Source organism: Sparus aurata, chromosome 3 (assembly GCF_900880675.1).
Source record: "Sparus aurata chromosome 3, fSpaAur1.1, whole genome shotgun sequence".
NCBI classification, from domain to species: domain Eukaryota; kingdom Metazoa; phylum Chordata; class Actinopteri; order Spariformes; family Sparidae; genus Sparus; species Sparus aurata.
This window is the reverse complement of record NC_044189.1, coordinates 14202773-14227277: the sequence shown is the minus strand read 5'-3', so window position 1 is coordinate 14227277 and position 24505 is coordinate 14202773. Positions and strand designations below refer to the sequence as shown.

The following is a 24505-nucleotide window of genomic DNA, read 5'->3' as shown; positions in this document are numbered from 1 at the left end:
AGCACTGAAAGAAAACCACCACTTTCATGTCAAAATACACGGACAACAAGCTTTATTGAGATTTTTATTGTTTAAAGGATATGCATTTACATGCACATTATAAAGCAAATAATTAGGGAATATATACTTTTTCAAATCGCATAAACTTCTTTTGACCAAGTTAGAAAATAGACCTGGCACTAGTCTTCAAATAAGAATATAAAACTCACAGGAATTTAACAGAAGGAACATAAACAGGGTGGGAATATCCTGCAGCTCTTTAACTCTTTTTAGTCAACACCGCCAACTCTCTGCTCCCAGACGTATCACGCTGAGCTCGTCTGGCAGACGTTCCAGCAGAGTGATCTGTGGTCAGGCTGAACATTTACAACAGCTGCCGAACACAAACATCTGATGCTCAAAAATGCTGATAGCTTTGGATTGACGGGGTTTTATTGCCAAACAGAGCTGATCAACAACACGGGTGAGCTGACTTTGGCTACTATCGGGGAACATTTTTAAAATATTCTTCCTAAAAAAAGCCATTTTGGTCTTGATATTTAAAGACCTGACCTAAAATCTTGTTTAAATCCAATGTTGTTTTCGAATCTGGAGAAGCCATATTTTTTGACCTCGGGTATTACAAGTTGATTTCTAAAATGAAATCTTTTGGGTATCATAAACATTATTAGCAGTTCTGTCAAGTGGCCTGAGAGCAGTCTTTGGTCGGCTGAACAAGCTAGTGTGACAGCTAGCATTAGCACTGAGGGGAAGGTGAAGATTTAGTATCAGATTTCAAGCATTTTGAGGCAAACGTAATAAACTCACTCAGGATGTACAGAATGAGGAAATACAAATAAAAACACTATACAAAGGATTTCCCCCCTCCAAAAGGCACTGCGGGTCCAACAAATAGAAAATTATTTGCATTAATAATTTGCGAGGATTTAAGAGAACAAATTAAAAACACATTGTAGTTAAAATACACCCAAAGGAAAAATCAAAAATTATATTTTGATTTGGATACCTTTTATCTTTATAAATTCACTACTGAATAATAAATCAGAATGAAATACACATGAGTATATTCTCATTGCACAAGTAGATCAGAGCCTCTTATTGCAAATACACTGGTTTTTTTACTCTCCAGTTTTAGTTGCTGATAAGCCCCATAAATTGTAAGAAATGCTACAGTTTCGATCTAAGAAATTGGGCATGTCTGCTTTTCTCCCTTTCTCTAAAATACCTGTCATAATTCTGTGATACACTAAAAAGTGCAGTGAAAACTTGGGTTACATTTGCACAGGAGCAACCACAAACAAAAGCTATTTATACCAGTGCACAACAGGGCTTGTGAAGGTGGATTAATGCAAGTTGGCAACTGTCTTAAATCCACAATACTTTAAAAAGGCTACAGTTTTGAGTCGTCTCACCCGAATTAAACTAAAAGGTTTGGACCCAACAAAGGGCTTCAACATTAAAACCAACTTTCCCAAAATGGAAAATAAAAAATAAGCAAAGACAAAGCACAAACAAAAATAAAAATAAACAGGAGTCACATTTTAAACAAAAAGAAACAATATTTTTTTTGTTTGTATAGGTGATTATGGAAAAATAGAATTTGCTACTGTATGGACTGGTCCCTCTGAGGTTCAACAATCCTTTAGCTGTTTCTCATGCTGTTTTAAGAAGTCACAGAATGACCTGGTGGCACAGCGGTGGACCACAGTGATGACATATCCATCCCTGATTCATGCTAGGCATCCAGATTTTTGCAGATGCCACACTGGAGGATAAGTTCAGGGTTTAAAATAGCAGCTCAGGTTCCTATTGAAAATATATTTTTCTTCTTCCTATCCAGCTTTTATTAGTTCTGCTTTTTTTTTTGTGAGCTTGCATTCGGAAAATCATTCAGGGACTTTGCAGATCATCATAACAGCTGGATGGGCCTTCTGTAGTATCACGCCACCTTGATAACACACTTTACACCTGTCTTCGTACATTCAACTCGACCTAGCCAAAACATCTGGTTCACATGTGTCTGCTTGTTCTGTCGCTGAAGGACAGAACCAACTCGTCTGCTCTGACTTTACTGTGCTCTTGTTCACTTAAGTCACAACATCTCTTTCCAACTTCTACCTTCTCTGTAACTGTATAGACTGACATTCACATCATATTCCTGCCTTCACAGCAGATAAAAATATAATTAGACTCAAACTTGACCACCAGCTTCCCCAGATGCGCTCAAGAGTGAAATTAGGTGATAAGGCTAACTGAGCTAGCAGCACCCAAAGAAGAGGAGAGTTCCTTTAGATGTCCGTCTGTATGCAGCGCTTCCTTGTTGGGCTTACAGGCTGTGCGGTAGTGTTTTGGGTGCCCTCTTTTACTTTCTGATCCTTCTCTGGCTCCGTATCTGCGACGCCGCCTGCGCCTTCCTCACTGATGTATAGAAACGTCCCACTGCTTCCCTCCTTTGGTGACGCAGGTGGAGATGATGATAGCAGGCGGTGGGTGAAGGCTGCGTGGCTACTCTGAGGTGGATAGTGCTCCAGGCGGTCGTGCTCGACCTCAGGCATGGGTGAGATGGTGACATCGTTGAAGGCGGTGGCTGGGTGATGGTCCATTGGGGCGGAGCAGGGTTGATGAGCTGGTCTTGAGGTTTCAGGATCTGAGCAGCTGAGCTCTGATGAGAAGTGGCTGCAGTGTGAGTCTGCCACTGAGGGCAGGCTGCCGCTCAGAGACGGAGAGTCAAACTCAGAGGAGTTGGTGCTGCGCTGCTCCAGGAGCTGAGCATCCATATCTCCCCGTGTCTCATTTATTTTAGTTTCTCCTTTGCTGCAGCTGCTGGCTCTTTTCCAAAGCTTTCCTTTGCTTTTCTTGCCACCTGAAGTGGAAGGTTCCTTTGACCAGGGCGATGATGGGCAGCAGTGGTTGTCGTGCTGCGCACAGCAGCTTGCAGTGCTGCATGAGCACGTGCCTCCGCTGGCACCTTTTAGGCCAGCGGTGCTACTGCTGCAGCTGGCTTCATCCAGGCTGCTGCTGGCGCTGCAGTGCCTCACCTTCTCTGGTTTGGACTCCACGTCTGCCTGAACTTCCAGACTATTGTCCCTGCAAAATAAAATCACTCTAATGACCTTCCTTCCAACAATGTGACCATAGTGTGTCCCAAAAAAAGTACTACAAAAACTAGGATAGGGATTTCTTTTAACAATTAAAAAAAAAGTTCAGAAATGTGCTGCTGCAACATGGGTACACTCTGACTACTGACCTTTCCAGAGGCATGTAGGCATTGAGGATGGATCCTGCCATGGCTTTTGTGCTTGCGTTGTCACTGATTGTCCCGAGACTGACGGTAGCTGACTCTCCACTTAGACTGCAGCGCTCCTTCTGCACATCAGCCTGCACCTCCATCCTGAAAAGAATGATTGACACAAAATTTGAAAAGAAAATTCAAGTCTTGATGAGTTAATTTTTTCTCAAGAAAACATTGATAAAGATTGCAGAGATATCCGGGTTCAGTCTGTTACCTGTTGTAGCAGCTGCCAGAGAGGCTGCCGGTGATGCTGGTCCCAGCGAGGGCAGTGGTGCTGGCGTTGTCGCTCATGTTATCCCGCTGAGTGGAGCTCATGCCGCAGCGCTCCATGTGGCTCCCGCTGACACTGAGGCTCAAGCCGGTCAGGCCGCCGACACTCGCTCCGTCTCCAAGGCTGGGATTATTGAGCCGAGTCTCTGCCACTGAGGTTGTGTCTGAGGAGAAAAGTAGGAACAGGAAGCGTCATTTTATCAATCATCAGAAGAAATTTCTGTGGAGGAAATCAACCAAAAGAGAAACTGAGGTCAGTGTCTTTCAAAAAGTTATATCCATGTCCAAACTGTCTTTTATAGGCCCTTAATTCATCCTGGAATAACAGATTGATGAATTCTTAGGTGTGAATATGTGTCATCAAGTCTAACACTTTATATTCCTGGAAAAGGTCAAAGTCCCTGCTGTCATTAGGATTTAAAATGATGACAGAAGCTGAGAGAAATACAATCAGTCTCCATAAACACCTCCTCGGAAGAAGGCATGGTGAGTCGACCTCACTCAGCCGTCAGTGACAAACACGTTGACAGGAAAAACCACAGACACCGCGGCAGTCATTTCACACCGTCACACACCTCAAACACTTATCTGTTTTGGCACTTCACGGGCTATAAATAATCTATATGTAGACACAAAGGCGCTGACAGGTGTAGTTGTACTTCTCCAAGCCAAACAAGAGGTGGTTGAACACAAATGTGCCAGAACACACAGCTACAACACCGCTCATTTTGTGGTTGCTAGAAAAAGCTGCTAGTATTCTCCAAATACTCAGGTGCTGTGAATCATGTGCCACTAATAACAACACATAAACATCCCTGGTATTACTGTAAGAAATCAGTGGTGTTGCCTTCCAGTCCGGTTCTTTTATTTTTTCACTCAGTCAGAGATGCTCACCTGTAGCTGCTGCTCCACTTCCAATGTTGTCATTTTCATCGTCAAACTCAATCCGCACCCCTTTGCCGTTACCGGCAGACACACCACAGCCGCCGCTCCGGCACAGTGAGATGGGGACAACTCCATAGACGTAAGCCAGCATGATGGGGACTCCGATGCCTTCGTGACACAAAGGAAATACACATTTTTCAAATATATCCACTGCTTTAGAGCAAATCAGAAAGAATGGCATGTGACAGATGTTTTGGGCAAATTTAAACCCCTGGTAGTATTTGTATTGCTACTACTGACCCACCAAAGAAACCTTTTTAAATAATTGATATGTTATGGAGAAACAGATGGTGAAGGAGAGAAGTGAAGGGAGAAAAAAAACAAAAAAAAACGCTTTCTTACCAACAGTGACTGCTGCAACTACAGGCGACACGATCACAGACAGCGTCACACCACCAGCTATCACCAAGTTCCTCTTGTGTTTAGAGATGTCCTTGCCCTCATAGCGATTATGGATCTGAGGAAGATAACAATTAATTACTTATTACTTAATTATTAAAATCTAGCTGTCTTGTTTTCTGTCTCTCTCCTCTATGCCTTCTCTCTAAACTGTTGGTTTAGACCGCTATTGTTTCATATCATTCCTCAGCTGTCTGCTATTAGCTCTCACCTTTCTGCCAACATAGACTGGGATGCCAATGATCATTGCTGGGATGGCAATGCCAGCTATGAGGGCAATGCCAACGGGTGCGCCCACCAGTGTGCCGAGTTGCCACAGGATCTTCTTCTTTCTGCTCCAGGGCTTCTTCCCCCAGAAGGTGCAGCCTGACGGACTGTAAGGATTGGAGGGAGAGGTGAAATTAATTATATTTCTTTACTTATATGGCTGTAACACCTAGGTGTTGAGGTCTCACCCATACACCCAAGACTCAGTTGTGAGCAGGGCCCAGCCATCTAAGCCCCTTTTATAGCGTCAAATAACTAATTCAAACCGAACTTCCTGTTAAATTTATCACTAGAACATACATCAGCATGACAACAATGACCAAAAATGAGAGACACCATCTTTGAGGAATATTTATTTGATGTTTTCTTTGAGTTTTTAGTTTGGCCCATCAGTATCATGGAGGGGGATGGGTTTATGACCCACACTGCAGCCAGCCAGCAGGGGGCAATCAAAATGTTTTGGCTTTACTTTTGAGGGAGCTGTCCTTGTCTCCCATCTTTATTCAACAATGAATACTCACTCACACGCATATTTTGATTTATATTCCGTTTCTTCCTGTCATCACAACACTCTTTGAAAACAAAATAAAAAAGGTTGAGAGCTTGAAAAAAAGGAGGTAAGGTTATTTTGTCAAACTATTTCTAAGTCAAGAATGAACTTCAGTGCCTCCGATGTTAATTTTCTGCTCAAAGTCACTAAAATCAAGCTGGCTATTATCCACGCCCCTTTTCTCTGCTTCAGAAAGAACATCGACCGTTAGACAGGAAAAAACACTGACTAAAGGGGGCCTTTAAACAAAACTGAAATTCAATCCACTGTTTACAGTAATGGTCCAGTTCTGGCCAGAGACCTTTCTTGCATGTCAAACCCCGCTCCCTCCACATGTTTCCTGTCTCTCTACGCTGCTAGCACAAAATCTTAAAAAAACAGGAAAGACACACAATAATAGTAACTGCTCAGCGCAGATGAGCTGTTTTTTTTTTTCTGTCTCACCTTAAATAGTGCAGGTCAGAGATCTCCTTCATGCAGAGCCAGCAGAACTCGCAGCCGCAGACAGCACAGGTCATGTGATTACAGCTTCCATCATTCATCTTGATGATGTAGGCAGCGCAGCGAGGGCACGGCTTGATGTCATCACCTGGTGGTGGTTGATCGAAGGAAAGCAAACGTGAGATCAGATTATACAATAAACACTGAAAATATTCATCAAAAGCACTGAATGCTTCAAGCATTGGACTAAAAAAAGTGTGATGTGTGTGCTGAAGGTACAGGTGTATGCAGGACTGCACAATGTCGGAAAAATTTAACGGTGACAGACATTGCAAGTTTCACTAGATGACTTCAATAGTTCTACTTTTCTTTTGAGTTGGTACAATACTGTAATCACCAGCTCCTTGTCCCGGTGCTAGTTAAAATTGATTAGGATTATGAACACATTGAGGGTTTACTGATCAGTTAAAACCTTTGCGACTCACTTGAATGTTACCTCATTAACATCCCAGCATCCGCAAGACAAATATTTGGTATTTATCAATTTCAGTTTGAATCGTGTCAAACTGTAGTGGACACAGAGGGTATGGAGTTAATCTGCGGATAGTTCAAGGTGGGTCTGTTTCTTTCCATGGGTGGATGGTCGATGATTTGCACCATGGCAATGCCCAGAAATGTGGCCTGCAGACTAGCTGAGCCACATTCTTGCCATAAACACCTTTACAATGTCATGCATCTTTACTCCTGCCTGGCATGACATTGCACTTCCTGCGACGTAACTATTGCACATGCGCAAGTTGCGATGTCGATGCCAAAATGATTAATAGCATGCAGCCCAAGGTGTGTGTATTTTTTACCTGCAGCTCCACTCTCTTGGCTGTAGCTGAGAGAGGAGGACCTGAAACTCCTCAGCCTGAAGGTTTGGGCCCTCTGTTGCCGTGCTGTGTCACATGTCTGGTTGGGATGCCACAGCTGTTTGCAGTGGTAGCAGAACTCTGTCCCGCAGCCCTCACGCCCACAGGTGATCTTTGGGCAGCTGGCACAGCCAAATGCAATGACAGCGTATCTGATTGAGAGAGAGGAAAAGAAATCAGCCAACATACTGGTTAATATATGCTGGTAGTAATGCTTGGATGTAGTAGTTCCACACAACACTAGGGGTCAGCAGGGCTAAAATGACAGTGTAGAGGGGTAGAGCAAGAGTTTAAAACCAAAGGAACTACATCTTGTGTGTTGAAATACAAAATTCCAGTATATTTTCACAATATACACTGCTGATATTTACATCACTTTGAGAAGTGTTTCATAACTACAGGAAATTAAATGACTTCCTGTGATTTCCCCAATGAGCTCTGCTGCAATGAGTCAGTGCTGGCTCAATCAGTTCTGCATGGTTGCATGTCACCATGGTATCCCATTCATCAATCATTACAATGGTCAATTAGAGAGCGATTATTGAAAAGCACATGGCATGACTGAAGTCCAACAACTAACACAACTTGACAAACTGTTAGTTATAAAAATCCATTGGTGCAGCAGTGATGTATACCCAAACACAATTACTGCCTCAATTAAATGAATTTATTATCTGTGAAGAATAATCAAATTAATTGTAGCAACTGTTTCCAATTGTTTGTTGACTCACAAACCTTCTTGTGTCCATCTGGTGTGGACAGGATGAGACATTAATAATTATTTTTATCAAGAGGAAGATACTGTAGAAAAGAGAGCAGAGCACCTGGCTTATTAATGAAGTAGTAAATGTATGAGAACCTCAGTTAAACCCTGTGATAGCTCAAGTGATTCAACTTCCTTCCTGTAGTAGGTTATCATGGAATTATAAACCAATGATAAGGAAAAACAAACACTCTAAAATCTGCACAGCGTGTAACAGCTTTATACTGAATACTACTGTGTTCAGAAGCTTAAAGGTCCAGTGAAAATGATACAATTTAGAAGTGCATGTTGCATGAAACCCTCAGCTTTCTAGTATTTACAAATGTAATTCTGTGAAAAAGCCTGCAGCAAGACAGAGCCGCTTATTTAGTTCAGCACATATTCCCTGAAAGTGATTACAGCTCAGTAATTACCACAGCTGCTGGCTGATATACAGAGTTGTTCACTTAGACACAAACTTGTTTAAAATAAGGCGAGCATTTAGTCCAATAGACATGCAAACATCAGCCGATACTAGAGAAACAACAGTGGCAACAGTATTGAATAAAGTTTCGAGTTGAAATTCAGTTAGACTAGCATCACTTATGATATGAAGAAACAAGTATTTTCTTCTGGTGATGAAAATTTGCCCTTGCATTTTGCATTACCTTTAATAAACACAGACCACTAATAAAGTCTTTTAAATTCTTTTAAAGCCCAAACTTTTAAAAGAAGCTTTATGTAACTGTTTGTGTATTTAATATGTATTTATCCCTTTTTTATTGGCCGTAAACATCTGACGTTGGTTTTCAGAGCTAGTATCAGATGAAGCAAACAAAGAAGAAATGTCCCGACAACGGATGCCATGACATTATTTTTATGATGCTTCCCAAGAAACTGACACACTATGCAGTAGTAGTGAGTAGGAGTGTTTGTGGGCACCATATACCTACAGAGCATTCAGTCTAGACAGTTTCCAAACAGTCTCCTCTCACACCTCAGTGAGGCAAACTGATAGCAAATGGTGTAAAAGTCGTAAAGTGGATTAAGGAGCTTCCGAATGGACCTTTTGGTATCATTACTATACAGTACATTTCAGTATCTAAAAAATCTCTAACTGTATTCCTGTTCAGTTTTTACTTAGGTTTTCATGTGTATTGAACTATACACCACAGAGCTGTCCCAAACGATTATTTTCAGAATGATTAATCTAGCGATTATTTTTTTGATTAGTCGACTAATCTAACGATTAATTTAACGTTACATGACCAAACAAAAGTAACGTAGTAACTGGAACTGTCGTTAGTAACTTATATGCGGAAAAAAATACCGCAGTTGTACGCGGAGCAGCGCCTGTCCTCCCGCCTGTCCTACCAACTCTTCGTCACATTTCTGCACGAAAAACAGCGTCCGTCACCGGTAAAAACCTTTTACTCACTCAAGTGGTTGTGTTGATAGAAATCACCGCGATGGTCAGCCCTCCCGACCGAGACTTTAGTGAACCTTCCCCCAGAAAACAGCCTCTGTCCCCGCAAGTGACAGAGTCAGGCAGCGACCTGTTTACTGATGGCGATTATGTAATAATGTAATTTAGCACGAAAAACGTAACTCTTTCACCTTCCAGGATGTTTAGGGGGCCGGGTTCTCATTCACTACACATTATAAACGGTCCGCGGGTTTAGATCGACAGGGGAAACACCTGGGAAACACCCCGAAGTCATCATCATGATGTGTACCGTCACGTCTCTTTAGGAGCGGCAGCGCAGCTTTCTGTGTGAATTACATGATGGTTCGTCTTTATTCCAGCAGTGCTTCGCTCTGTGTGAATGACCAACGGCGGAGAATTGACGAACCGCCACTGCGGCGTTAATGCAGCGTCTCTGTGTGAGAGGGGCTATTCTCAGCCTCCGCAGGTACTACCACTTCCTGTTTGGGACGGCGCGTCAACGCAAATTATTCATGTCGACGAATTTATGTCGACGAATTTATGTCGTCCCAGCCCTAATACACCATACCACTGGGAAGTCCAGATACTACCCTGCTTAAAATTAAATAATTCATCTCTTCACGGTCATTGTTAGCGTAGAGGTTTCATAACTTTGATAAACATCTGAGCTGACCAACAAGGTCCAAGAACGCAGTGAGCGTAATTATAGAACAATCAAGGGTGACAGCATTAACTAGTGAAGAGTACGACAGTGAGCCAGAGCCGAACTGATTAGACTATGAGAGCAACAAGCTCATGAAAGAGCCATTATTCTAACAGAGAGGCTTGCAGTGTTGTTGCAACAAAGCCTAGAGACGGAGAGAGAGCAAAGGGTGAAGCTATTACTGAACTCAGCAATCACTCCAAACTAAGCTAACGCTTCAGGGAATATGGGTTAGTAGCTGCTCCGAAAAACATTTAAAATTTAAAATAGCCTGCCGCATATGCAGATAAGCAGTTTTGACTAAGCTGTATTTGTGGTCGGTTGTGGCCTAAAGGTGCAGTAAAGAACAGGTAAACCAGGGTGACCTAGATAGCCTCCGTTTTGGGCCCCTGTGAGCACACTGTTGAATCCCTACCATCTCCAAACATACAAGACCCTGACCTGACCCTCACCTCCACGTCTTTGTGAAAGAGGGAAACCAGAAAAAACTGTAGGTTCGTCAAAATAGTTTCAGAAGGCACAGACTGAGGTTTGCAGAGCTCCATCTTGACTTCAAGCGTATAATTAACATCGCTAAATACTCAAAATTCAAGATCCAGACGTTTTGTTTTTATTCAATTTGGTCATATAAATTTTGTTTTTAACATGTCTTGTTTTTACTTTATTATGTTCCCCTTTTTTTGTTTGAGGGTTTTGCTTTTTTATTCCTACAATATTTTTGGCCTTGCAGTCTCTACATTATTATGGCATTTTTTATTAGCAATCACAGAAGATTTTGAGTTTATGTGTTTAAGGGCAACAACAATAAACCTAAACTTGAACATTTACAACAATTTAACTTTCCTGTAGCACTATAACATAAATCATTTTCATTTTGGGGGCTCATTGTTAAATATTCTTCTATATTCGGGAATGTACATATTTGTGTCCCTCTACAGACCAGTATGTGGTCAGAAAAATGACAGGTACAGTCTCACAACAACATCATCGTCGTCGTTGTCGTCACTTGCTACTCACATCTTTTTTAGATGACTCATCAGGCTGACAGAATAAATTTGTCTCTTACTGCCACAAGTTATTTTTATCTCAGACATCAATACAGAGGCTGGGGTGAACTTCAAAAAGGCCAGAGTACAGCCTTGAAGTTTCCCCAATAGAGCTGCTTGCCATGTTATTTTGGGACTCGTGTTTTTGATGAATCAGATGTATAAATCATCAGGCGCATCTCAGGTAACTGAAATTAGATTTTGAAAATATGAAATATAAATTGTAGTCTGTGGAAAGAAAAATAGTCCTCTAAACTTGTATGGCTAACTGGCTTAATCAGATCCTGTAAATCTGGGTATGCTATGATGCCATAAATCTAAGGTGGACAATATTATCCCTTGTGTAGACGATATGATCCATCATCTTTAGTTCTTACCCACAGTCAGGGGCAGGGCACCAGCGGCAGTCCGGCTCAGCCACCAGCCACCTCCTCAACATGAACTCCTCATACTTCTCCATAAGGGCCCGGTCCCCCAAGATCATCCGAATATCGTGGGGGTTGAAGCGCTCTGAGCACTCAGGGCAGCAGATGTTAACTCGGGACTCTGAGATCTCAATGCGCAGATACTGTCGCAGGCAGTCTGCACAGGAGCGGTGGTGGCATGTCATGATGTCTGGGAAGCGGTCCCGTGCATGACGCAGTAGGCACAGAGGGCACTCCAGCAGCTCTGATGAAGAACCCGACACTGATGAAGTTGATGCTGCTGCAAGTGCAGACTGGGCAGAGGTTTTATCCTGGAAAGTCTCTGCCTGGACATTTTCGGTGCTGACAATGCTGTCCACTCCAGCGGTAGCCTGCAGTGGCCTGGACTTGCGCTTGGGGTCGCGCTCAGGCCGGCGTCGTCGGCCGAAGAGTGAATGGAGCGACAGACGGCGCTTCTTGGGGGTCTTGCGAACTGAGGGGAGGCTAACAGAGGAGGCAGCAGAGTGAAGGTCTCGCTCTGAGCCTGTGCTGCCATGATGCAGGCTGCTCATCACGCCAGAAAAGACGCCACTGGTGCTACGACCAAAAATCACCACATAAGGAGAGGAGATGAGGGACAGGGACAGGGAGGAGGACAGAGAGAGGGACAGGATGGTCAGGGGTGGGGGGTAAGGCCGCTGTTAGCTAGGACATAGCGGCTGGGAGCTGGTGTAGCAGATTTGGAAGTATGATGAGATCTGCCCCTGGTTTGAATCACAGTGATGAGATGTAGATGTTCAAATGCAGAACACCAACCTGACAGGGAGAAGAAAAAAAAACAGAAAATCAGGTACATAACCAAAGCTGAATTCATTAACTTTTAATGTTCTGCAGCAGAGAGAGAAGCATCTCAAAGCGCAATGTAGCGGTGTGATTCTCAGGGTGAGTAGCCAATTAGGTGGATATTCAACATTAACAATCTGACAAAATCTATCAAAAAAAGTTATTTAGGTTTTTCACTAGTCTCTGCTTTCAGGACAGACCATTCCTTTGATAATTAGGAGGATTTTTTGGCAGACTTCAGGCATTTTTCAGGCGTGTCTTCTGTGTAAATCAGACTGCTTACATAAAGCAACTGCAGGATTTCCCAGGAGTATGGATTAGTCATGTGCAGGCAAAACAAGACAAAATCCAGTGTTTTTCCCATCCTAGATGCAGCCACAGCTGTGTCAGTGAGCCTCTTGAGCAGCCACACCTAGCTTCAAACGCTTTGACATGCTCTTGTTTTGAACAATATGAACAATTAAAGTACAACTCATCATTTGTGAGATGATGATTGATTGATTAATGATTCTCATTATTCTGTCCTGCTGGCATGCATCAAAACAAAAGACCTATTCGAGATCTCCAAGTAATGTGAAGCAAATTTCATGCTCAAACAATCAAGCAGAGTTTGTGGGTGTGGTGCTATACAAGCTTCCACAGTTGACAGATCCAAACCCAGCTAACTAAGCTGACATTTTTTGGATAAAACGTCTCTGCTTTTAACTGATTCCTACAAAGACCAAGTAATGTAAGGAGTGCTAATTTATCACTATTTGCATTACAGCAAGGGATATACCTCCGAACATCAACACTGGTGCTTCATCACCGAAACACCCAGATTACAGTTGTAAAAAACATAAACAATGCTGGCGAGATGACAGCTTTAACTGGTCAGATGGGAATTTAGAACTAGTCCACAAGATAAGTTGAGCACATTTTTGAAGGTGGGCTCTCCAGTATATCGTTGCAGCTCTCCAGCATATTGTTGCAGACGAGTCCAAAATCCACAACAGGTCAAATCAGAAGACAACACTGCTTTTAAACTATGAGGTTTGTTCTTAGCTAAGTGAAGAAACGCCATGTATTAAGTTTGTTCTGTAATCTGTCTAACTCGCTCTCATTTGAAAAAAAAAAAACCTAAAAACTAAAAACGCACCCTGGCAGACGATCCACCAACATCAGAGTTAGGCAACGCAACATTGTTATTAAAAAAATACTTTTCCCTCCATGGAGTGTTATTCTTGACCATGGGACAAAATTTACAATGTTGGTTAATTAGTGTATTTCATTATGTTTAACGCAATCAGAACAAAGACATTCTGTGCCCTGGATAAGATATATTTATTGGAGACTCGGTTTGTAAAATGTACAGCCTGTGATGCCGTTGCTCCAATAGACTGTATAATAAATAGTGGACATAGCAAACATGAATCTTTTTTTAACCTTATTGAATCTTGTGCTTTTTTGGAGCCTTTTTTTCTGCTATGTTGTCTATTTTACTCTAAATGGGATAATACATATCACATTGTTTTGAAGATAACTTGAAACAATTAAGACTAATAAAACTCATTAACTCAGTAACTTACAAGACCGAAACTGAAGTGACAAATTACGAAACTGAAGTGACAAATCAATAGAGAAGTAATGTCATCTTCTCATAAGCTTACATACAAATAGACTTCTTTTTGCAGCCAGTGGATTTGACCCCTGCAGGAAATTAGGACAAAGGCAGGTTTAAGGGACTTCAGCTTCATTTTCTTAGACCTAAACACTCCATCTAGGGTTGCAACTACGATAATGATTTGTTTTTATTGCTGTTTAAAGCGTTTTAATTTTTTTGTATTATTTATGTACGATTTATGATGATTTATGTATTATTTCCTAAGAAGACGTCTTCACAGGTCTTGTTTTGTCCACAATCCAAAGATATTCAGCTTACTGTCATATTGGGGTGAAGAAAAAAAAAAGGTATTCACATTTAAAAAACCAACGAAATCAAACTACTTGATAATTTAAAAAAGAAAGAAAGAAAAAAATAGCATTGATTAAACTTTATGGTGCAGCCCTTACTTGAATAATTTATTTTTACATTACCATGAGACTTTTCTTCACTGATCCTGATAAGTTCTCAAGGCTACAGATACTGTACTGAAGCACATTACAAATAGGCAACTTGGAGGACAAGGAATGATTTCCCTCTGCTCCTCAATTCCCTTCTGTTTGTGTGTGTTTGTCATTAGGGGCTAATTTCAGGAAAATTCCTGCGGGAGCCAAAAGGTGACTAATTAACAAGCCCACTGTAAGTCTCCACTGGGACAACGATACTGCAAAGCACAAACATTCACTCTCATAACCTAGAAACCTTAGTCTGACTGGCTGCTTTTTTTTTCTCCCCTCATGATGACCTGCAGACAGCAGTTAAGTTTTACTACTGCTACTTCAGTGTCATAGGAAAGTTTTAAAAATCTGCCTTTTAGCTGAACAGCCAGAAGCCGGATTCAGTCTTGTGCCTCAACTGCACATGTTTGGATGCAGATTCTCCTCCCTCTTCAACCAAATTATATGTTTAATTAATTCTGAATTAACAACAAGCACTGAAATACTCAGAGACTCTAAAAATAGGTCTGACTGCACCAAAAACTGACTCGGGTCATATTTTGAAGGTGGTCTGGATGTGTGCCCAACCTCCAACCTGTGCTGTGTGGTGCAAACATAATCAATCTCAGAATTTTAGTTTCAAACAACTCAGACAAGAGTTCAAAGCCACATTTTTAAAAAGTTTTCCCTTGACGTGCCTTTTCTGAGCTTTCAACCACTCTACCAGACATTTTTACAATGTCTTATTTGGGAAAATTCATATTAAACTGCCAAATGCCAGAACTTTTTCAAAATTGACAAATGCTACCTGGCAATCAACCAAGTATGAACCACAATTACTTGTCCTTTATGAGTTTACATCAGGTCTACTCCACACACCATGATCATACTACAATCATAAGAGTGCTATAAAATATGTGTAGTGTAAACATCTAGACCCTTTACCTCTTTTAAAAGGTCATACTGGGATTGCAGACAGCATGACACATGAAAAGGAAAATTAATTTCGAATGTCAGGTCTGACGTGCTGACAAAATGACGTCTTAGGTGGAAGAAAGGCAGAAGTAGCCACTACTCACAGACTGCAAATCCAGTGAAATAGTTAGGAGCATTGGCACCGTTTGAAATGAAGGTGACCCACTTGTGTTATCAACGAAAGACTCAACAACGTATCGCTGTGTCAATTGAAATGGACTTTGCTGAGAAAAAATTACATAAACCAACATGGGTGTGGAGGACTAGATTTGACTAAGCAGCCATATTTAGCTGATTACAACGTTCAAGCACATTTAGTGTAAAGTCAACCTATATGTTGAACTGTGCGCTAAAGATAAATGAGACTTAAATAACATCTAAACCATAATTGTATCTCATCAAGTCATGAGCACTGCAGCCAAGTTGTAAAGACTAATGTGTTTTAATTGGTGGTGCTGAAAGTTTAGGAGTCGCAATTAAAACCCAAAGTCAGCACATGACATCTGAAATTTAACACACAACACCAGTGGGTAACGCGACATGAGATGAGGTGACGTGAGAAGACACATCAGACGTTTTTGCTTTGTTTTTTCAGTGCAATGATGCCAAAGACCCAAAGACAGACTGGTGACTCTAGAGAGATGGCACAATACTGAAGCCTTTAAACCAGGCCAGAGTAAATTACAGGGCTGCTGGATGTGGTAAATAAAAAAAATCATGTGGCAGTACAAAATATTGCTATTGCAATATGATTTATGTTTAGTAGGACTTAACATTTTGCAACACAATTATCATTAGATGAAAATTCTTAAAGTCATAACGATGTGACACTTCTCATTAACATGTTTCCCTATATCTAGAGAGCAAGATTTGTAGGCTAAGGCAACTCTGCAGCACCACAGTACGCCATTATCATCCTGTTTTGTCACAGAAAAAAATTGAAGCTTCTATGATTTGGCTAGTGCACTTTGCCATGTAGAGATTTCACTTTATGTTGCAGCCCTAAATTACTGTAAAAGCTTCAATTTAGCTTGTAAAATCTGTATACTTGGAAATTTAAACATTGCAACGACTGACAGTAAATTGTTGCAAACCACTTTGATGAAAGAGTAATCATCTGCCATTTTTCAGGCAAATGTGTCACATATCTCCTGGTTCCAGGATTTGATGCTTGTTCATTTATGATCAGTCTTTTGGTTTCGGACTTTTGGCTGGACAAAAGAGTAATTATTATTAATTGTAATGAAAATAATATGTTTAATTTCATCTCTAAAAGAAAAACTACTGACTACTTTTGGGCAGCAAATTTCCAGAGCCATACTTGAGTATCCTCATTCTGAACTGTGTCATGAAGCAACAAAAGAGGAAAATACTTTTCTGATGATCTACTGACCATAAGGAGAACTTCCACCTTGAGGCCCATCTGGTACAGGCTAAAGCAATGTACTAACACTATAATTCCACATCATAACAAAGCCTGATGATGTATTGGGCCAACTAGCCAAATCACAAGAGCAAGAGGAAATTTTAACAAGACGAGGGAACAATTTCAAGCAACCCACAAGGCGATGTGAAATTACAATCCCAAGGCGTAATTAAACTGGAAAAGCCTGCCACGGCACTGTACCGAGAGTGAGTGGGACTTTCCATGCAACTGTGGTCAGTGTGTGTGTTTGTGTGCATGCACATGCATGTATTCAAGTTTTGTGGCCGAGGGGTAATCACATGCAACCCCGGCTCGCACACGGGGATCGTGTCCCAGTTTCTGAGACAGCCCCGGGGCAGGAAGCCTACTGCGGCAGAATAAATGGTTTCAAGCTTCCGTCAACTCTTAAAAGAAATCAGTGTCTCCATCAGCTGATGCTACACCATGAATACCATTGTAATATAAATTAAAGCTGTGTTCTCTACTAGCTAGAGGGAAAAGTCAATGCAAGGATACTGGGTTTTCTGGGAGTCGTGTATAATTTATATGTCAAGATGGATGGGAAAAAATAGTAACAAAATGTGTCACCCGGGGTTGTGGTGGTAATGGTTTTAACAAGTATGGCTCTTCAGACCACAAAGCAATAACATGTTAGTTCTTGCACTGCAATAAACAAAATAAATCCAGGTTTCCATTGCCTGTAATTTTGCAAAGTGACAATTAGGTGCACAACCAAACTGCAGTAGAGCGCTTTATATTACAGGTCTGTGCTTGTACACTGGCATGTCAAGCCCAGTTTCATAAATAAGTTTTATAAGGCTTTGGACTATTCGTATGTAATAAACAGAATTAGATAACCATTTGAAACATCCTTTCCTGAATATCAATTTCAATGTTGCGTTGCAGCACTTCTTCTATTTCAAAACTGAACAGGAAAAGCAGAAGCTTGGTTAAGTTGACCAGTCGGAAACTTTAGGTTACTTGCGTAACCCCGGTTCACTGTGTAGCACATAAAAAGAGGAAGCAGCAATATGTTGGTTAAAACGAATGTCTCTCTCATTTTCAGCCATACTGATGATGATAACGATATAGTAGCCAACATGAGGTGCTTTACTTACACATATTTGATAAGGACACCTTAAATTTTGCTATTCAAGAATTTTGATAACTAGCAGGTTTCTGTGCAATGATTTGGACTTTGTCACTATTCTAACGTACTACTAAACTTTCTGTTGCAGCAATTTCTGGACATGCACACCATCTGATACATTACTACCACCTCCATAAGGTTATGTTTTCACCTGTGTCCGTGTCTGAACCCATTCACTGTTGGTGCGAGTCAGGGTAAATAGACAGATCCAGGAAGTTTTTTCACATTTTCTTGTACACTGGCAGCGTTTCTCAGTTTTCATTGATTTCTTTGGGGAATAATGGATTTCTCTTGATGGGAAAAACACCTTATTTACATGGCTGGTATCTATGAGTGACTACAATTTGATGCAGATCCAAAAAGAAATCTGCCTCTAGCAGATACTAACTACCTATATGCAAGTATTTGAGTCCAGGTGTTGTCAGTGCTAAAATGCACATTTGGGCATAGAGGAGGTAAACTTGCTGGGATTTTTGTGAGTTCAGTAGCCTATGCATGCTTTCAAATAAATCCTACACAAAATGATCAGCTTCCAGCACTGGAAACAAGTGACTCAAAGCATTCATCACGTACACTAATTTCCGTTGACATTCCAGCTGGAGGACAGACTTCCTGATTATGACAATGCATTCAGTTATTATGGCTTCTGGGTGGAGGAACAGCCCAGAGACTAAATGACAAATTCTACGGAAAAGCTACCACATTGAGTGGAAACATTTCAGCTTTTTTTTTTTTACTGTAACTGCGATCAGAAGCAAATTAACAATGGAAAAAAGTTACTGCCCACCATTCATCAGGTGTCAGCCAACTTTCTGTCAGCTGGACCGCGGATATCCCAGCAGCTTAATGAATCTTTATTTGGCCTATCATCTGCCAGTCAAAGTGTAAGAATAATGTCTGACGCTCAACACATGGTGGGGACAGGAGGCACGGGAGTAAATGCCTCTGATCTGCTTTCAGCAATATTTACTAAACAGTCTCCTTTACAGCCAACAGGCCAATGTACTTTTCCACTGGATCTGGTACATGACAATAAGGCTGCATCTTAAGTTTTAACGTAGCCTTTCTCCATCAAAACTTAAGATGCAACTGAGGATGCAAAATTCTCTATGGTTTAAAGAAACTGTTTATCACACAGGCAACTTAAACATCAGGTTGTATTACTTTAACATTTGTCCATTCAGCACCATGGAGACAGCAAATAAAGATGGCTCATGTTTGCCCCAGCTAAAGGAGGAGAAATTCCACCGGCCTACGATATAGAGAGACATCTATGCAGCCAGTAGGGTTTTGACAGGGACCATAAATGAGAAGAGCCTCACTGTGCATGCACTGTATAAGTCTAAATGTTCTGACTCATTCATTTCATTGACAGCTTGATTTCTAAGATGGGAACTGCATGTGCAACTATCGGCCATCACCACCACCATCAGTAGCTTTTTTCTACAGAAAAAGTTATGTTAACATATGATGTTAATTCATAAATCTCACTGTGCGTGTCCTCAAGGTCACACAAACACATAATGAACTATTTCCTCATAAAACTTTTTTTTTGCCCTGTCTGCTGGTGCATTACTCTGACTAAAATTGTAATTGTGGTGTAGGAGCCATTTTCTATGTTAAATAACTACCAAGTGTCACATTTAAAAAAAAAACACAATCTCTGTGCAGCATTCATTAATGGACACAGACAAAAAGTGAAGGAAATTAGCCCCAATCCAGTGGTTATGGGCAGTTTTGGTCATTACTCAACATCATCTAACACTGAAAACCAAATGCTGCATGTGACTTAGGGACAGACATGGTGATATTGGGCAAACCCACTCCATCAACCATCTGTATCATATATCCTCCAATCATTTCATACCATGACAGTCTCTGCACTGTATGCCTTTTCTGCTGAAGTCTTTTCACCCCAAACAGCAGGGGTGGGGGAAGCAGATGGGTGGTGTGATGGGTGAGACAGCTCTGTTCCCTTTGCTACAATGAAGGAGGAAACAGACACCAACAGCTTTTCACAATTTACCAGCAGTGCTGGGGCTCACTGTCTAATAAAAGCCACAGATTCACTGATTTGATTCCTTTAAATGTATTTAGCTAGAAGTTCTTATGACAGTGCTTATTCACAGACCTAAGTACTGTAAGACATACAATTTCCAACATCATTTTTATATTGCAAAGTTAACTGAAATACTCCTGGAATAAGCAGAGGACTAGACCTGGGTCTCAACACACCAAATGGAGCATGTTCTAAAGTGTTTATTATCAACAGATGCACCTAGATTCCCAGTTTACAGTCGCCATTGGGAGACTTCAGTCTTTACGTTTATCTAATCTGTGTCCACATGATGAGTTATTCTCTTGATTACCCTGAGATAAACAGGAATATAAAGATAACCACCTGCTGTGATGATACTTCCTTGAACGGTCCCTCAAAAGAAACAAATGGGGGCCAACTGTAACTAAAAGGCCACGACATGACGTTGATTAATTATGTTAACGTGATTAGTGCCTGATGCACAAATATTTGCTAGCTCATTAATCAAGCTAAAGGACACGTTGAAATAAGGGTGCATGCTTGTGGGACGGAAACATTATTGCTTGCTCCACAGCTCATGGGTCTGGCTGGCAGTGTCACACACAACAAAATTAAAATACTTTACTGAATTATAAAAACACAGCTTAAATTAAACGTTTTGATTGGCTATAGAAATATAAAATGAATAGCATATCTACTGATTTAAAAACAGACATGGGGCTCTTTCATTGGAACAACAGGCATGGATAAAACACTGTCAGTATAAGATAACATAAAATAATTTCCAACATAAATTACCAGAAAGTCTCCTCAACAACTGACCAGCAAACTGAGGCCAGTCAACCTTTGATTTGTTCATACTGGAGATTTTTTGCCCTAACTGGTGGTGATGGTGAAAGCCCCGTGTGTCAATAAATTATGACAAGAAAAAGAAGAACTGCTTCGTTCGTCACGGGTTTACTTCACTGCATTATGTAAGATGAAAAATATGGGCCTTAAAAAAAACTAACCAAAATCCTTAAAAATAACCCAACATGTTAATATTTGCATATAAGAACAATACAACGTTTGAGAATTTACGGTCTGGGACTAAAATTCAAACATCACTTGGATCAGTGGTGAGAAATGCCACTGACATGTCACCGAGTAAGATACAGGGTTTGTGGTAACGTGATTTCAACAATCACATGGGTCTCAAAATATTCCAAACGTACAAATAGTTTTTCTGTTCACAATCAGCAAACCTGATAATTGAATTAAATTTAAACAGGCACATGCCATTATGAGCAAATAAAGCCATTTGACTCACTGACATAAAGCTCCACAGAGGACTGGATTAATCACTCATGCATACTATTAAAGTGACACAGTAAATAGGGAAGCGCTGTGCCCAACTGACCTTTTATCTATTCAGTAAAATGTCGTTGACAGTGCTTTGAAGTGAAACGCATTTTAGGAGAGCATTTCCATTCACTGAACTGTGACATGTTCAGTTACAAGGTGGAAGATTAATCAAGACAAGTAATACGACATTAAAAAATACTCTATACAAGTAAAAGATGTGTAAATATTATCAACCACACAAGTTTAAAAGTACAGATATTCATTACATGCACAAAGAGCTCTGTGGACGATGATTTTTTTGTTATTTTACTAGGCTATTGCTTAATAACTGTTGCAAGTTCCTGGTTTTAAAGGCTACATTTCAGTAAAATGATGTAATATTCTGAATTTACCAGAATGTTACTTGTTCTAACACTTGACTTCGCCTATTTGGTCATTACATTCACCAAACAGGGGGTTATAAATCAAAAGTCTTATTGCGATAATATTCTGTGAAAGCGCCAACAGTCATTCCTGAATATTGCCACAGTAGATAAGTATTTGGTCAAAAATACTCTGTCTCCCAGTCTTAGCATTTTTGGTTCCCCCCCCCAAGGTATATATTGTGTATGGTGATAGAGCCTCAAATATTTTAGAATAACCATGACCTGGCTGACTGAGAACCTGTTTACACCGCCAAAAAATAATGCAATTTCATTTTAAAGCCATATTACACAGTCCCAAGTACAATATATATCTAAATAATGCAGAGGCCTTGAAGTATTGAGTATATAACTAACTAATGGCACCCAAGCAATAAGTCTAAAGGATTCATGATTTCAGCCCAGACATAGATGTATTTGTAAGGATGGCGGTATTCTTGTACAGTTCTTACAGTTCTCTGACATCTTTGTAGGTGAGTGACACCATCACACTCAACGCAGTGTGCTGAAGTGGGAGCTGTGCTCATATTTGGAAGCACGGGGGTAAAAATGTAATCATTTTGTTTATTTAACTGCTAATGAACAAGATTGGAGAAACGTCAATGATTTCAAGTTAACGTGGATGTTATCTTAAGGATGGCAGCCTTTTGCTATCTGGTGCTCATATATAAAATTACAATATCTTGATAATAGAAGAGAGAACTTTGTTTCTCTAATGCAATGTGTCCAATCACATCACCTTTGATGACATTAAATTACAGACGTGTTGGACAATTGAATTTTCATGTGGGGTCATGATTACATTTAATGTTAACCTTAAGGTTTATATGGCACGTTGTTAACAAGATCCTGCTATGACGTTATTAAACCTTAAAAATGACAGTACTATCCTGACGTTGTTAAGCAGGACTCGACTGCACAGTGACAGAAAACGAAACTATCCAACTGAGTAAACAAGAATTTAGCTTTGTGGATCTGTTCCAATTACTTATAATAAGGAAGATCTGCTTCTCAGCTCAAGCACAAGCGTGAATACGTCTCCAAGAGCCCGAAACAGGGTGCAAACAGAGTACTGAAAAGGGTATTAGGAGAGGCGTTATTTTGCATCCAGAAAACCACACCAATCCACGCAGTTTTACAGGTAGTGGAAACACTATAATAATTTAAAACGACATGTGAAAAAGCTCTGTATGTGTCATCTGACGCTCGGAACAGGAGAGAGCAAATTGTGTTTACACTATCCACCTGGCTAAACAGCGTTAGCCTGCTAGCTAACGAAATCAGATTGGGCTAGCAGGAAGCTAGTGCCCAACTTTAATCGCCCAAGAGTTGCTGAATAGCTGAGCTACGGGGTTTCTTCTCACTCATTGACGATTTAATCGACAATGGGGTTCATCTAAATTAGTAAACGTAACGGCAATAAACTTTATCTGGTGCCAGTAGAGGCGTTTTGCCGACCAAGAGTTTACAGGAGCAAAAATGTACAAGCTAACAAGGCTAAAAAATGCTAGCTGCTCGCCAGGATCGGAGAGGAGGAAGTTCTCTTATCTGTGTTATAATAACCAAACGTTAGCTGGTTCTGCCTGAAAACGTCGTTCTTGTCCGCACTCACCGTTAAATCTGCCCTTTACTTCACCACCGAAGTGTATACCGCGGTGTCCATTTCGCAGTCAGCCGTGGTTTAGGGAAAATGTTGAAGAAAACTTCGCAGGGGACGCCAGGGTGCATTCCCCGAGTGAGTCTGACTGCTGGCGTCAAGCCCGAGAATAAAATGGCTACGATAAACATTCACACTTCCTGTCGGAAATGTTGGTTTTTCATAATAAAAGACATCAACCTTACAACACCACAGCCAGTGGTGGAAGAACTACTCGTTTTCTTTATTTACACACAAATACCACTGTACTAATACTAATACCATTACATCTTAGCTAGTTAAAAATAATTCCCTTTAATATTATATTTAGTCCAAATACTGTACCTATATTTTCAATATAGGTAAAAATAAATGCAGTGGAGAAAATATCATAATATTGCCTTGTGGAATAGTGTACAGTTGAATTGAATGAAAATGCATAAGTAGCACCTGTACACCACTTAGGTAGGCTAGATCTGTGAGTTACTCTTCACCACTAGATGAAGAAAAAGGCAATAACTAGATAGTTAAAGTATGTTTTTCAAAGTTCATTTTAATATGCATGTGTGAAGTAACATACAAGACAAATCAACACGAAACAACTCCAGCAAACTCAAAAAGTTTTGCAGTGAAATAAACCACCTGACATGTAGAGGAAGAATTTCATGCAAAATTCGGAAAAACTACAAACTAAAACAAACATTAAACTACTGATATCCTGGACGACATCACGTGTCTGCTGCCTTATTCTTATTTGTCTTATTTGTTTGCCACATTGCTCACTCAGAACACTTCCTCCTGGTGACAACCGCTGACTTGACACGTGTTCAGTCCCAGCCAGTGTTTATCCAGTCGAGGAAATGCTGCCACCCTGTGGCCACTGAAGGGATATGTGTCATACATCCATACAATTGAAGGCATTACAGGACATGGACACATGCATCTTGCTAGTTTCTGACACTGAGGGGAGACATTTGCAAAGGCTTCATTCATCCCTGAGTAATTCACCCCACTTTTATCTAAAATATAACCCTAGTCCCAACACTAACCCTCTTCCATTAATAACAAATAAAGAACTTTTTCTCATCTCTGTCTCTTATTAACCTGCCTCAAAAGGTGAAGTAAATGAAAGATAAGAGACCAGTCAGTTGAACCATCAGCTGTGGCATTAA

General features: G+C 40.7%; 1 protein-coding gene across 1 annotated transcript; it reads right to left on the bottom strand.

The window, feature by feature from the left end:
* Positions 1 to 33: 33 nt before the first annotated feature.
* rnf19a (ring finger protein 19A, RBR E3 ubiquitin protein ligase) lies at positions 34 to 23461 on the bottom strand. Its single transcript, XM_030412378.1, has 10 exons — positions 23310 to 23461; positions 11394 to 12236; positions 7022 to 7230; positions 6168 to 6312; positions 5118 to 5280; positions 4850 to 4964; positions 4457 to 4615; positions 3507 to 3726; positions 3248 to 3391; positions 34 to 3087 (listed from the first exon to the last, which is right to left on the bottom strand). Exons 2-10 carry the CDS (start codon positions 11990 to 11992, stop codon positions 2289 to 2291), a joined length of 2553 nt encoding a protein of 850 aa, XP_030268238.1. The 5' UTR covers positions 11993 to 12236; positions 23310 to 23461; the 3' UTR covers positions 34 to 2288.
* Between the last annotated feature and the right edge of the window lie 1044 nt (positions 23462 to 24505).

What these genes read in the sequence shown, in the direction of transcription:
- rnf19a (XM_030412378.1), bottom strand. Translation starts at nt 11,992, where the DNA reads ATGAGCAGCCTGCATCATGGCAGCACAGGCTCAGAGCGAGACCTTCAC. An exon ending in CCAAGAGAGTGGAGCTGCAG is followed by an intron (nt 6,313 to 7,021) that starts GTAAAAAATACA and finishes AACCACCACCAG; the next exon opens with GTGATGACATCAAGCCGTGC. An exon ending in AAGTGGAGCAGCAGCTACAG is followed by an intron (nt 3,727 to 4,456) that starts GTGAGCATCTCT and finishes TTTTCTCCTCAG; the next exon opens with ACACAACCTCAGTGGCAGAG.